Source organism: Mesoplodon mirus (assembly GCF_964341445.2).
Source record: "Mesoplodon mirus genome assembly, chromosome: 18".
NCBI lineage: Eukaryota > Metazoa > Chordata > Mammalia > Artiodactyla > Ziphiidae > Mesoplodon > Mesoplodon mirus.
Genome location: NC_138994.1, coordinates 27,819,425 through 27,833,703, shown reverse-complemented (window position 1 = coordinate 27,833,703; position 14,279 = coordinate 27,819,425). Strand labels below are relative to the sequence as shown.

At 53.8% G+C, this 14,279-nt stretch overlaps 1 protein-coding gene across 1 annotated transcript; it reads left to right on the top strand.

Annotated features, from left to right (window-relative positions):
* Window positions 1-11,327: 11,327 nt before the first annotated feature.
* On the top strand, window positions 11,328-14,279 carry LOC309793695 (forkhead box protein J1-like; the record flags this gene model as incomplete). The annotated part of the gene is made up of 2 exons (XM_082604386.1): window positions 11,328-11,825; window positions 13,512-14,279. 2 exons carry the CDS (start codon window positions 11,328-11,330, stop codon window positions 14,277-14,279), a joined length of 1,266 nt encoding a protein of 421 aa, XP_082460512.1.

The window sequence follows — 14,279 nt, the reverse complement described above, 5'->3', positions numbered from 1 at the left end:
CGCGGCAAGGATGGCTCAGGTCCCCATCCTCGCTGCTCTCATCACCCTTGTGGGAGTGATGTTGAGAAAGCACCTGTGTCATTCCAGCACCTCTTCCGCTAAGAAGCCTCTGGGTCTTCTTTGGCCCCGAGACCAAGGTGGGGGGGCGATGGTATGTTCTGAGATTGTTCTGCAAGGTTCTCAAAGGGAGGAAATCTGAGTTGACCATTGTAGGTGATGAGCTGACTATAATCGCGAGGCCATGCTAGGTAGACGGGGCCCCAAGGAACCTGATGGAGTATCACACAGGCGTCAGGATAGTGGCCAGGGGACCAGTGACAATTCTGTGAAAAGGCTCTGGGTGGTGTGATGGGAAAAAGCAAAGATAATTTGAGTTTATTAGTGGAAATACAAATGTTTTTGTTTTGTTTTGTTTTGTTTTTTGTGGTACGCGTGCCTCCCACTGTTGTGGCCTCTCCCGTTGCGGAGCACAGGCTCCGGATGCTCAGGCTCAGCGGCCATGGCTCACGGGCCCAGCCGCTCCGTGGCATTTGGGATTTTCCCGGACCAGGGCACAAACCCTTGTCCTCTGCATCGGCAGGGAGACTCTCAACCACTGCGCCATCAGGGAAGCCCGATACAGATGTTTTTAAATGATGGCATTGGACAGGAGTGGGCATACCGATGAAATCTAAAAGTACTTATGGAGGGAATTCCCTGGCAGTCCAGTGGTTAGGACTCAGCACTTTCACTTCAGTGGCCTGGTTCAATCCCTGGTCGGAGAACTAAGATCTTCCAAGCCACTGTGCAGCCAAAAAAAGAAAAGTACTTATGGAGACCTGAAATAACCCAAGACTAAGACGCCACTAGGAAGGGTTATGCTTCGCAGATACTAAGGAAAAATCGGAATTAACTTTCTCTTTTCTTGGAGAGAAACTCTACAAGATGGTGGAACTGTTACAGATCTTAAATTTAATTAGTGGCTGGGTAGAGGCAGGAAAGAGGTGTGTGGAATCCCCCTAGATGTGCTCCCCAAATCTGCCTCTAGAGGTGTCTTCACTCCCCCGTTTCTGAGCCTGAGGAGGGAATTAAGTGGGAACCACCTTTCTCTACCTCCCGGGAAGGATTTTGAATCTCCAGGCTCCCTTTTCTGGCTGAGGGCTGGACAGAATGGTAGCACTCGCTCAGGAAGTCCTCCTGCGCCTTCCAGGCTTACCTTCTGCATCCAGGATGCACGGAGCAGCAGGGTTTCGCCGAGGGTCTGGCAGAAGCCTTTTTAGAGGAAAGAGAACCACCGACTGTACCAAGAAGCTGGGGAGATCAGAGACTTCAGGTCTGAGTCTTCAGGCTGTTTCAGAAGGAGCCAGTTTTCAGCCCTGGCTCAGAATCTGGACCGGTGGTGTTTGTAGCAAGGACTCAAGAATTCAGAGCCAGGCAGCCTGGCAGCCAGTGGTGGTGGCGGCGAGGCTGCAGCAGTGTTTTGATTTGACTTTGTGTGTGTGTGTGTGTGTGTGTGTGTGTGTGTGTGTCTTCTCTCCTGTTTACCATTTGCTTTTGGTCGTTCCTACCAAACAGCCACAGTTCCGGAGTCCTGCCCATTAAACACAGAGGAATAAGTATGAGATCTACCAAATTATATAAAATGAAGGAACAACTTATTTCATCTGGGGGTTCCTAACTTAAAAGCGCAATCTTGCCTGCTCTGCATCCTGTCACCCTTAGAGGGGAAAAGCACTGTGGACCCATGTGCCGGACTCCGGTACCCCCAGGGAGTACAGATCCCCGCATTCCATCTGGCTGTGAGAGATACCTAAACATTTCCTGTCCCACTCACTCCCCTTCCCCTGGGGTCCACCTCCACAAGACTATTATTAGAGCCTTAGGGCGGATTAGCACACCAGGACATTTATGGGTATACACAATTTATACCCGCTGAATCCTAGTGTTTCTGCCATTAAAGGGTTTCGTGTCTTGGGCTGGCCTAAACTGAAGCTGACGCCAGACATTTGTGAGTGGCCTCCCTCAAATGTGACACAGTGAGCCTCACGCCCACCCTCCAGGGTCAGCCGGCTCCGTCCACGAACTGAGCCCTCTGAAGGGCATGGCTCTCGGCTCTGCCCTGGAGGAGATCACCGTGTGCTGGAGGATCCAGCAATTTCCACACAGCATGAGAAATGGGGTGGTGGTACGGGCCAGTGGGGGAGCACTTCGGAGCACGCTGGACCCCATCTGGCTTCAGGGGGGGCCTTCTGGGGGCAGGTGCTGGAAGAGGCAGCTCAGCAGTCCTCGGCCAGAGAATGGAAGGCTTTCCCCCAACTCAGGGGGTTAGGGCTTCATCCTCTCCCTTCAGAAGGGGCATCTCGCTGCACTGGGGGGACTGAATCAGATGGAGTCATTCTGTGGGCTGGGAGGACGACTTGGGGGAGATGAGTGTAGCCTGAACAAGGCCTGGGGGGCGGATGGTTTTCGCGCACATTCTGTGAGTCAGGCGCCCTGCTCACCACTCTTCCATGTCACCTCGCTTAGTCTCACGGCATCCCTGGGGTGTAAGTACTTGTCTCCCATCTGATGGATGGGAAAACCAGGGCTCCAAGTACAGTGACCTGCCCAAGGTCACACAGTCAGTACGTTACAAGCTGGGGCTGTATCCCGGTTTTCTGACTACAGATTTAGACCTTACTAGAGCTTGAACAAGCAGGAGGTCAGGATGGATTGGATACAGAGCATGAAGGAGAGAGAAGCACCAAGAGTGGGTTTCCAGCATGGGCAGCGGGTGCTTCTCGTGCAGGAACTGCAGGACAAGGGGGGGAAGATGATGAGTTTCGTGGATGGTACCCGGGGGACCCCAAAGCTCTGGAGCTAATGTCTCCTGGGGTTGGTGGCACCAGCTGATAGCAACTCTCGGTGGGCTGTTCGGGTGCAGAAGGAGAGGAACAGCTGTCACTCTGTTCTCTGCCATGCCATTTGGTCCCTGGCACCCTGCTGGGCAGCCAGTCCCTTCCTGCCCCACCCTGGCCCCCACAGCAAACACTAACTCTGAGCCCAAATTAACACACTCTTCTCCCTCCCCTTCACCTCCTCCTGCTCTCGTGAAAGTCTCAGCCAGACTCAGTTTCTTTTCCTGGTCCGCTGTAACACTTAGGCAAACTTCAAGACCAAATAAAGATACAAAGGTGGATCCTACGGCAAGCTCACAAAACAAGGACCATCCTGCATGTCCCTCCATCAGTGGGCCACAGTGGCCATGACTGTCCCTCGCCCAGTGGACGCCACTGCTCCCAAGTTTCACGTGCTGTGGTTTGCACCCTGTGGGAGTTCCAGCTAATGCGCATCTTGCCAGCTTTCGTGCCAAACTCCCGGACTGTCCTGCCAGAGACACCATCTGCACCAAACCAAAGGTCCGGTAACCTTCCTTTCCTCTTCTCAGGTGCCTGGCAGGCTGACGACAACGTGGTCAGTCGTCGGAACACGCAGCGCAGACGCCCATCTTCTGGCAGCCTGGAGGACCCCGAGAACAGGCTCTGCGTGTGGGATCCTTTGGCCATCTGAGAGCCTTAGCCCCTGTACCAGGGCTCTCCTCCCGTTCTCACATCCCATCCTGGCCTCATGGCACCACTGACCTCCTGGGCATCCTCAGCCAGACACACGGAGACTTTTTAGACCCACGTGAAAGCTGGATGCTGAGGGCACCTGACCCTTCTCCCAGACTCATCTTCTTCCGCAACCGTGATCCTTCCCCTCTCAGAAGGGACTGGAAACCTCTTTTCTCCTTGTGGGCTAAAGCCACTCGAACTGCAGCTCATGAGACCCTTTGCAGAGAGTCTCTGGAATGTTTCCACTGTATCTTGATCTTCAGGTGGAGCTGTGGTCTACAGACTGGTTATTTCTTTTGTATCTTTTTTTTTTTTTTTCTCCTGAGGAGGTAGACCAAGAAGACTCAAGAGTTTGGGTGACTTCATTACAAACACCCATCTGGCATTTTCTAGTCTCTGGGACATCATAACCAATCTGAGACCTGCAGATTGGGGTGGCGTTGGGGGATGACTCCTGTGAGAAGGGAAAGCCATATTGCACTGTAAGTGGGGTTTCCCTCAAAATGCATTAGGAGCTCCTCTCTCAAGGACAAGAAGCAGTGGCAACCACCAGAAGGTTGGTTGGGAAAACAGTTCTTGCTTCTGGTAGCAGAGGCTATGCCTCGTGTGTCTGCTTAGGAAGGAGGCCTTGAATCTGAGAACCCCTCAGTTACATGATGACCTACCGGGGAGTTCTTTATGATCAGGTGCACTCAGGAAGGCCTGGGGCTCCATCCTAAGGTGACACTGCAAAGGCATTTTTGACCCCCTCTATGTACCAGGCACTTGTTAGGGACTGTCGTATATTATCACGTTTCATCACTACCGCCCTGTCAGGTGGCATTCTTACCCCTGCTGCCCCCGTCTCCACCCCGCTTTTCTGAAAGAGTTGAAGAAAGAAGCTGAGAGAGGGGTGGACCGGTGGTTCTCATTTGGTGCCCAGGAACCCCAAAGGAGGTTGGGGGAAGGGCTGAGCTGGGGTCAGTGGTGGTCTGGGAGGCTCCCCATCCCACCGGTTTTCCTCCCCTGTCCTCCAGATCAGCTGAGCCTGATGGGGGGAGCCGGAGGTACTGCCTTCCATAGGCTCATCAGAGATTTAGAGATATTGTTCAAATCACATGTCCACCCCACCCCAGTCCAGTGTAGGCATATAAATAACAGTCTGAAACAGCAAGACCGTAAGCTGTTGGCTGTTCGTCTCTCAACACTAGTGTTATCAATGGATTCCTCATAGCTCTCTGATAGATGCATTGTCTGCTGGCTTTTGGAAGAGGTGGTTAGTTAGTGGAGCATGAGATTGAGAAGCAAAGTGGGATCCAACAGTTTGTGAGGCTGAGATGTGACAGAGCCCTAGGCTATGCCCACCATGATGGCCTGAATTAGTAGTTGGAATTGTTGCCCTAGAGGAACTTTTCAGGGTCCTTCCCAAGGCCTCAAAGAGAGCCCAGTACCGGGGGATCTTTTGCACCTCCTGTGTGGCTGCCTTGTGCCGTCAGGTGCGTGGTGACCCTCACTGCCTGGTGGTTGTGGTTCACATCCTGCCCTGGGGGTGGGCAGGTGGAGGCCTGTGGTCCTGACAGACACTACATGAGCCAAGCCAAATCTCAGCTTCTGCCTTGAGTTCCGGTGTCCACCCGCTCTGAAATCCTGCAGTGGGCTCTGCTGTTTCAGACCCCTGTTAATGTCCTTTCTTTCCCCGAAACATTCTTACAGACCCTTTCATATTGATGATTCCAGCAATAACCACACTTCCTGATTTCCTTGAAATCTGAGCCCCAGAAGCACTAGGGAAGGGGACTCTCCCTGAGCCTGGGGTGGTGGCATACAGATCCACCTCCTCTCCCGGCAGGTAGTATTCAGAGTGTGGTGTTACCTGAGATGAAGGAGATGTAGGTAAACAGTCGCCACAGTGGCCAGGAACCCTAAGAGGAAGCCATTGTCTTCACCCTTTCTGGAGGGTCTGTCTTCTCCCAGGAAGAGGCTCAGAGAGATTCCTCAAGGCCTTGGTTCCATAACCAAGACATACCCGGGTGAGAAGTGGCCCTTCACTCCTGTTTCTCAGACAGTTCCTGCTCTCTCCCCCATCCCCGCACCTCTTTGCCCTCATTTAGCTCTTTGGCGAGCAGAAATATCCCATCCAAAAGGGCTGGGATCAGGGAACAGGGCACAGAGCCTGGTCGGGGAACAGGACAGCCGCCCCAGTCATCATCTGGAGATGGTCATGTTGTTGGCAGTTGACCCACAGAGAATATGACGGGGCCTGGTTTCTCACACAAGGACACAGACTAACCGGAGGCCTGGGGTTCCTTCCTGCCACACTCAAGTCGGAGCTCACCTATGAGCTCACTTCCGGGTGGTGTGGTGATCCCAGCCTTCTCACAGAGCCCTTTTTCCTTCTCCTCCCCAGTCCCATCCTACCAGAGGCCATGCCAACGCTGGGGCGTCTCCTGGGCACGGATCCACACACGTTAAGCCATCTCACCTGGGGAGGGTTTTTGTCCTGTTCACCTGACCTTGGCATGCTGCTTGCTCACTGTGCTTTAGGATCTGCACACCTAGTGTGTGTAAATATGTGTGTACTGTTGTGCCATCTGTGTACCCCTCACTCCCTGGAGTACACTCATGGGCACACTACAGTGGGGACGTCAAGGATGCAATATTTATGGACTGCTGCATGATTCTTAAAAATGAATAAAACTGTTCACAAGGGAAGAAGAGGTGTTAACTGCGCAGTTGGCTTATTTGTGAAAGTTGCTGTCCGACTTTCTCCAGCACGCTTTTAATACTTTGACTCAATAACAACTCACACTGCAGAAATATAGAAGATCATGAGAGATTACTACAAGAAACTCTATGCCAAGAAAATGGACAACCTGGAAGAAATGGACAAATTCTTAGAAATGCACAACCTGCCAAGACTGAATCAGGAAGAAATAGAAAATATGAATAGACCAATCACAAGCACTGAAATGGAAACTGTGATTAAAAATCTTCCAACAAACAGAAGCCCAGGACCAGATGGCTTCACAGGCGAATTCTATCAGACATTTAGAGAAGAGCTAACACCTATCCTTCTCAAACTCTTCCAAAATATAGCAGAGGGAGGAGCACTCCGAAACTCATTCTACGAGGCCACCATCACCTTGATACCAAAACCAGGCAAGGATGTCACAAAGAAAGAAAACTACAGGCCAATATCACTGATGAACATAGATGCAAAAATCCTCAACAAAATACTAGCAAACAGAATCCAACAGCACATTAAAAGGATCATACACCATGATCAAGTGGGGTTTATGCCAGGAATGCAAGGATTCTTCAATATACGCAAATCAATCAATGTGATACACCATATTAACAAATTGAAGGAGAAAAACCATATGATCATCTCAATAGATTCAGAGAAAGCTTTCGACAAAATTCAACACCCATTTATGATAAAAACCCTGCAGAAAGTAGGCATAGAGGGAACTTTCCTCAAGATAATAAAGGCCATAAATGACAAACCCACAGCCAACATTGTCCTCAATGGTGAAAAACTGAAACCATTTCCACTAAGATCAGGAACAAGACAAGGTGGCCCACTCTCACCACTCTTATTCAACTTAGTTTTGGAAGTTTTAGAAACAGCAATCAGAGAAGAAAAGGAAATAAAAGGAATCCAAATTGGAAAAGAAGAAGTAAAGCTGTCACTGTTTGCAGATGACATGATACTATACATAGAGAATCCTAAAGATGCTACCAGAAAACTACTAGAGCTAATCAATGAATTTGGAAAAGTAGCAGGATACAAAATTAATGCACAGAAATCTCTGGCATTCCTGTACACGAATGATGAAGAATCTGAAAGTGAAATCAAGAAAACACCCCCATTTACCATTGCAACAAAAAGAATAAAATACCTAGGAATAAACCTACCTAAGGAGACAAAAGACCTGTATGCAGAAAATTATAAGATACTGATGAAAGAAATTAAAGATGATACAAATAGATGGAGAGATATACCATGCTCCTGGATTGGAAGAATCGATATTGTGAAAATGACTCTACTACCCAAAGCAATCTACAGGTTCAATGCAATCCCTATCAAACTACCACTGGCATTTTTCACAGAACTAGAACAAAAAAATTCAAACTTTGTTTGGAAAAACAAAAGACTCCGAATAGCCAAAGCAATCTTGAGAACGAAAAACGGAGCTGGAGGAATCAGGCTCCCTGACTTCAGACTACACTACAAAGCTATAGTAAGCAAGACAGTGTTTTACTGGCACAAAAACAGAAAGATAGATCAATGGAACAGGATAGAAAGCCCAGAGATAAACCCACACCCATATGGTCAACTTATCTTTGATCAAGGAGGCAGGAATGTACAGTGGAGAAAGGACAGCCTCTTCAATAAGTGGTGCTGGGAAAACTGGACAGGGACATGTAAAAGTATGAGATTAGATCATTCCCTGACACCATACACAAAAATAAGCTCAAAATGGATTAAAGACCTAAATGTAAGGCCAGAAGCTATCAAACTCTTAGAGGAAAACATAGGCAGAACACTCTATGACATAAATCACAGCAAGATCCTTTTGGACCCACCTCCTAGAGAAATGGAAATAAAAACAAAGATAAACAAATGGGACCTAATGAAACTTCAAAGCTTTTGCACAGCAAAGGAAACCATAAACAAGACCAAAAGACAACCCTCAGAATGGGAGAAAATATTTGCAAATGAAGCAACTGACAAAGGATTAATCTCCAAAATTTAAAAACAGCTCATGCAGCTCAATAGCAAAAAAACAAACAACCCAATCCAAAAATGGGCAGAAGACTTAAATAGGCATTTCTCCAAAGAAGATATACAGACTGCCAACAAACACATGAAAGAATGCTCAGCATCATTAATCATTAGAGAAATGCAAATCAAAACTACAATGAGATATCATCTCACACCAGTCAGAATGGCCATCATCAAGAAATCTAGAAACAATAAATGCTGGAGAGGGTGTGGAGAAAAGGGAACACTCTTGCACTGCTGGTGGGAATGTGAATTGGTACAGCCACTATGGAGAACAGTATGGAGGTTCCTTAAAAGACTAAAACTCGAACTACCATATGACCCAGCAATCCCACTACTAGGCATATACCCTGAGAAAACCATAATTCAAAAAGAGGCATGTACCAAAATGTTCATTGCAGCTCTATTCACAATAGCCCGGAGATGGAAGCAACCTAAGTGTCCATCATCGGATGAATGGATAAAGAAGATGTGGCACATATATACAATGGAATATTACTCAGCCATAAAAAGAAACGAAACTGAGCTATTTGTAATGAGGTGGATAGACCTAGAGTCTGTCATACACCGTGAAGTAAGTCAGAAAGAGAAAGACAAATACCGTATGCTAACACATATATATGGAATTTTAAAAAATGTCATGAATAACCTAGGGGTAAAACAGGAATAAAGACACAGACCTACTTGAGAATGGACTTGAGGATATGGGGAGGGGGAAGGGTAAGTTGTGACAAAGCGAAAGAGAGGCATGGACATATATACACTACCAAACGTAAGGTAGATAGTGGGAAGCAGCCGCAGAGCACAGGGAGATCAGCTCGGTGCTTTGTGACCGCCTGGAGGGGTGGGATGGGGAGGGTGGGAGGGAGGGAGATGCCTGAGGGAAGGGATGTGGGAACAGATGTATATGTATGACTGATTCACTTTGTTATAAAGCAGAAACTAATAAAAAAATAAAATAAAAATTAAAATAAAACAATAAATACTTGGGAAGAAAAAAAAAACTTTGACTCAAGACAAGCTGGACATGGAGGAGTGAGAGAGGGCAAGGGGTAGAGGAAAAGACATGTTTCTGGGTGGGAGCTGGTGTACCATCCCCCGGGCACAGCTCCTGCCCAGAGGCCTGATAAGGAGCCCTCACCTCCACCCACCCCCTTCAACCAGAGAACTTCCAACTGCAGCTCCTCAATAACTGAAGAGCAGGAAAGCTGGTGACTGGAGGGAGGCTGGGGGAGGGGAGGAGGAAGGACCACAGTCCACCGTTAGTCCGTCACTTAAAGGCTGGTGAAATGAATGGGGCAAATGACCCCAGTCAAAGAATTTGGCAAGTCCACGGCTTTCCTGGCTTTCACCCAACGGCTCTGTTTCCTCGGCTATCTGGAAAGGAGGGAGAGCACTTCCGAAGAAGCCTCTGGAATGTCAGCTTCTGGGAATCTTGCTGAGGACGGGGCGGGGAGGGGGCGCTTACCGGGAAACACTGGATTACCCTAGCCGCCTTGGGGTGCCTGCGACCGGGGCTGCGGTTTCTGCGGACCTGAGCGGCAGGTGGCATCGGAGAGTCAGACCTGCTTGCGGGCACCAAGACGACACTCGGTCGGGAGACCGGGACAGGCCGCAGAAACGTGAGGAAGTGCCACTCGCAGCCCAGAGGAGAGGAAAGGAAAGCCCCAAGCATGCACCCAGCCCTGGCCCCCGCGCCACGGGCTGCGTCCCAGGAGCCGTCGCCACCTCTGAGCAGCCCAGATGGGAAGGGGGTGGGGCGGAGGACGGTTCCCGCGGCGAACTGCTCGCCGAGGGCCCCGGGGCCTCTGCGGGAGCGCCGAGCCGCGCGCCTCTCCGAGCCCTGCGCGGGGCCGTCGGGCGGGAATGCGCGGAGCCGGGACGCGGTGGCGGGTAGGGGGCTGGGTCGCGCGCGGGAGAGGGCGGCAGGAGGGAGCTGGAAGAGAGTTACCGCGTGAGAGAGCCGTTAAGAGCCCGCGGTCTCTTTGGAGATGCCCTGGCCAATGGCAGAAGCGGAAGCTGTTTATATGGGCGGGGCGTCGCCACGGCAGCAGGAGACGCCTTGCGAGCGGCTACTGAGTGCCGGTCCCCAGCCGCTGGCTTTCAGAGAGGCGCCGGCGGGCGTGAGTGGCGACGAGGATTGCTGGCTGGGCCCTGGAGCTGGGAGCAGAGAGCCGCGGTGAGGGTGGGCGGTGGGAGGAATTTCTTTGAGAAGCTTCCTTTGGCCCGGGCTGCGCTCTGAGCCAGGTAAGGGACGGGGAGGGCTGCCGGCCGTGGGAAGGGAGGGCGTCAGTACCAGCCCGCTCTCCCATCCGTCCCCGACGGAAGTGGAGGGCCCGGGGACTGACATCAGAGGCGTTTGGGGGACACTCACTTCCCACCCCCTTATAACTCTCTGTATTGTTTCCTTCCTTCCCCTTGAGCCCCATCCTAATATCCCTTTTCAAAGATCAGACGACCTCCCCCGCCCCCCGACCCGTCGTACTGCCCTCCTGGACTCTCTCGCCCCATTTCCATTGGTTGTGGACGGAGAGAGGGGGGTTAATTCCCCGCTTTGAGGGAGAAACGGGTGGCCTCGCATGCCCCTACACTATTCCCTCGTTGGGCTAATTAAGTCTCCTCTTAAAGATCCAAGAGGAAAAGAGCGAGGCGAACCCCGTGTGGGTCGGAGCCCCGGGCACACCTTCTGTTTCCCAGACGTCGGCAGTAAAAGATCCTCCCCGGCTGCAGGAAGGATTTTAGTAAGAGCCTCCCCCCTCGCCCACACTCTCCCCTCGGGGGTGGGGAAAGAGGGCTCAGTTCCCGCTCTGGTCCCCGCAGGCACCACATTCCGTTTGGAGGAGGCTACCCCCGGATCGCGGGATGGAAGCCCGCTTCCGGGAGGCTGCGTAACTGAAGCCGCGGGAGTCAGCGGGCCGGAGAGCTCGGCGGCCACCCTCGGCTCGGCTCGTGGATGTTGACAGCCCCCTCGGAGAGTCCCCGCAGATATGGCGGAGAGCTGGCTACGCGTCTCGGGAGCAGGGGCAGCGGAGGAGGCCGGACCGGAAGGCGGCCTGGAGGAGTCCAACGCCCTGAATGACAGCCTGACCAGCCTGCAGTGGCTGCAGGAATTCTCCATTCTCAACGCCGAGCTCCCCGCCCTGCCTTCGGGGGACACCGACCCCCACGGCTCCCACGAGCTGGCAGGCTCGGCCGAGCCGGGGTCTCCCCTGGCGGCGGACCCCGCCTGCCTGGGGCAGCCGCACACACCCGGCAAGCCCACGTCCTCCTGCACGCCGCGGAGCGCCCCCTCGGGGCTGCAGGCCTCGCCTCCCGACGACGTGGACTACGCCACCAACCCGCACGTGAAGCCGCCCTACTCGTATGCCACGCTCATCTGCATGGCCATGCAGGCCAGCAAGGCCACCAAGATCACCCTGTCGGCCATCTACAAGTGGATCACGGACAACTTCTGTTACTTCCGCCACGCTGATCCCACCTGGCAGGTAGGGAGGCACTCCCTCCCTCCCTCCCCATGCCCTCGCGGACTGGACTCACATCCCAGATCCGCAGGCCAAGTAGGCGCGGTACGGCCAGGGCCCCGAGAGAGGAAGGCCGTCCAGGAAGGACCTCAAGGGAGCCCAGTGCTTGGACTGCTGCCCCTTTGACTTCAGAGACGGAGGAGGGAGGATGTTCAGAGGGCTGCAGGGGTGCCGACATAGAGGTTCAAGGGGAAAGAACTTGTCACTCATCCGGCAGGCTCAGCCCAAAGACCAGGGCTGAACTATGCGTGGACACAGCCCCCCAGGGTAGGTTGATGGACTGAGGGACACATTTTTGTCCCAAGTCCTGGAATTCCTCGACACTCCCCTCCTCAAGGTCAGTTTGTCAGGGCCTGACTGGAGGCAGAGCATCGTTCCTGCCAGACTCTGCATCCCGCCTGCTTTCAGTTGGCTGGAGGGGCTCTGGGAGGGGAGAGGGGCGTGCTGCGGGGTGTGAAGGCCATCGGTGTCCCAGTGGAAGGGCTACGGGGCCTTCCGAAAGCTGCTGTGCCAGCCCCCACCCCAAGCCCTCCCTAGTTTCCTGCCTACACTCCTCCCCCTCTTCTCATCAAACTCCCTGGGGGGACAATTACCTCAGCCACGTGCTTTCCACAGGGGCTCTTTCCTCCCACACTGGCTTCATGTTCCAAGTCTCCGGAACCTGGCACAGAGCAGCCAAGGGGCCCAGACCACCATGTAAACCTCCCAGTCTTGCCAGGGGGCACTACTCACCTGCCGGCCCCACCCACCAGGCCCCAGACCCCTGTGCCCCAGCGTGGTTTGGACTGTGCACCCAGGCGTGAACAAGGCAGGATGGTGATTCAGGCTGGGCACACGCTGCCCTGAGCCTCTTCGACCATCAGGATCAGGGGCTACTTGGGGACAGAGACCCTGAGGATGCACAGATCCTTCCCTGTGGCACAGGTCACAGGATCAGAGTTCCTGTAATCACAGCTATTCCACGATTGCTTGGGCCCTGACCCTGGGGCAGGTACCATTTGTAACCTTGGTGAGAAAGCAGAGACCCTCCACCCCCCCACACACTACCCCAAGCCTGAGAGGCCCCAGGAATGAGCGCTATGCTCTTGGCTGGGTAATAATCAACTGAGGCCTCAGAGCCTGGGGTGGGAGGAGGGGGACATGGTGGGTGAGGGCCCAGGCCAGCAGCCGGCTCTAGAAACAAGGAAAGTCATCAGATCCTCCCACACTTCATCCCCCCCCCCCACACACACCCTCACACCCACTCACTCATTTCACAAACAGAGAAGGCCAGCCAGGCCCAGGCAGAGGGAGATGGCCGTCCAGGACCTGGGGGAGCCAAGGCCTTTGACCAGAGGCCGCAAGCAGCGGGGTAAGGGAGGGAGGGCAGGACAGGCTGGCACTGAGAGCCACCCTGCGGCTCAGGGCTCGGATGACCGAGCAGGCAGATATCCTGGCCAAAGGGAACAAAAGCCCCCGACAGCACTCCCAGCTCCTGGTGCCCCGTGGCTGGTGTCCCAGAGCCTCCCGCTCGGAGCAGCGCCTCTGTCTCCCCTGCCCCCATCGGAGAGAAGGTGGTGGTGGGACTGGCAGTGGCTCTAGGAACCCCCCATCACTGACCCCACCCACTCTCCCAGCTGTCTTCCTTCTCTCCTACCTCCCTGTGTCCAGAACTCCATCCGCCACAACCTGTCCCTGAAGAAGGGCTTCATCAAGGTGCCTCGGGAGAAGGACGAGCCAGGCAAGGGGGGCTTCTGGTGCATCGACCCCCAGTACGCCGAGCGGCTGCTGAGTGGGGCCTTGAAGAAGCAGCGGCTGCCCCCAGTCCACATCCACCCGGCCTTTGCCCGCCAGGCCGTGCCAGAGCCCAGCGCCGCCCCATGGGCCGGGCCACTGACCGTGAGCACCGAGGCCCAGCAGCTGCTGCGGGAGTTCGAGGAGGCCACTGGGGAGGCGGGCTGGGGTGCAGGCGAGGGCAGGCTGGGGCGCAAGCGTCAACAGCCGCTGCCCAAGCAGGAGGCCAAGGTCCCGCGGCCCTCCAGCCCCCTGCTGCTGACCCAGGAGGAGCAGGGTGAGCTGGAACCCCTCAAGGGCAACTTTGACTGGGAGGCCATCTTGGACGCTGGCACGCTGGACGGGGAGCTGGGCACGCTGGAGATCTCGGAGCTGATCCCGCCGCTGAGCCCTGCCTCACACGGGGACGTGGACCTCACCATCCATGGCCACCACATCGACTGCCCTGTTACCTGGGGGCCTCCAGCGGAGCAGGCTACCGACAGCCTGGACTTTGATGAGACCTTCCTGGCCACATCCTTCCTGGAGCACCCCTGGGACGAGAGCACCCGTAGCTCCCTGCCCCCCGAGCCCCTCTTTGAGGCCGGGGATGCCACACTGGCCTCTGACCTGCATGACTGGGCCAGCCTGGGCGCCTTCTTGTAA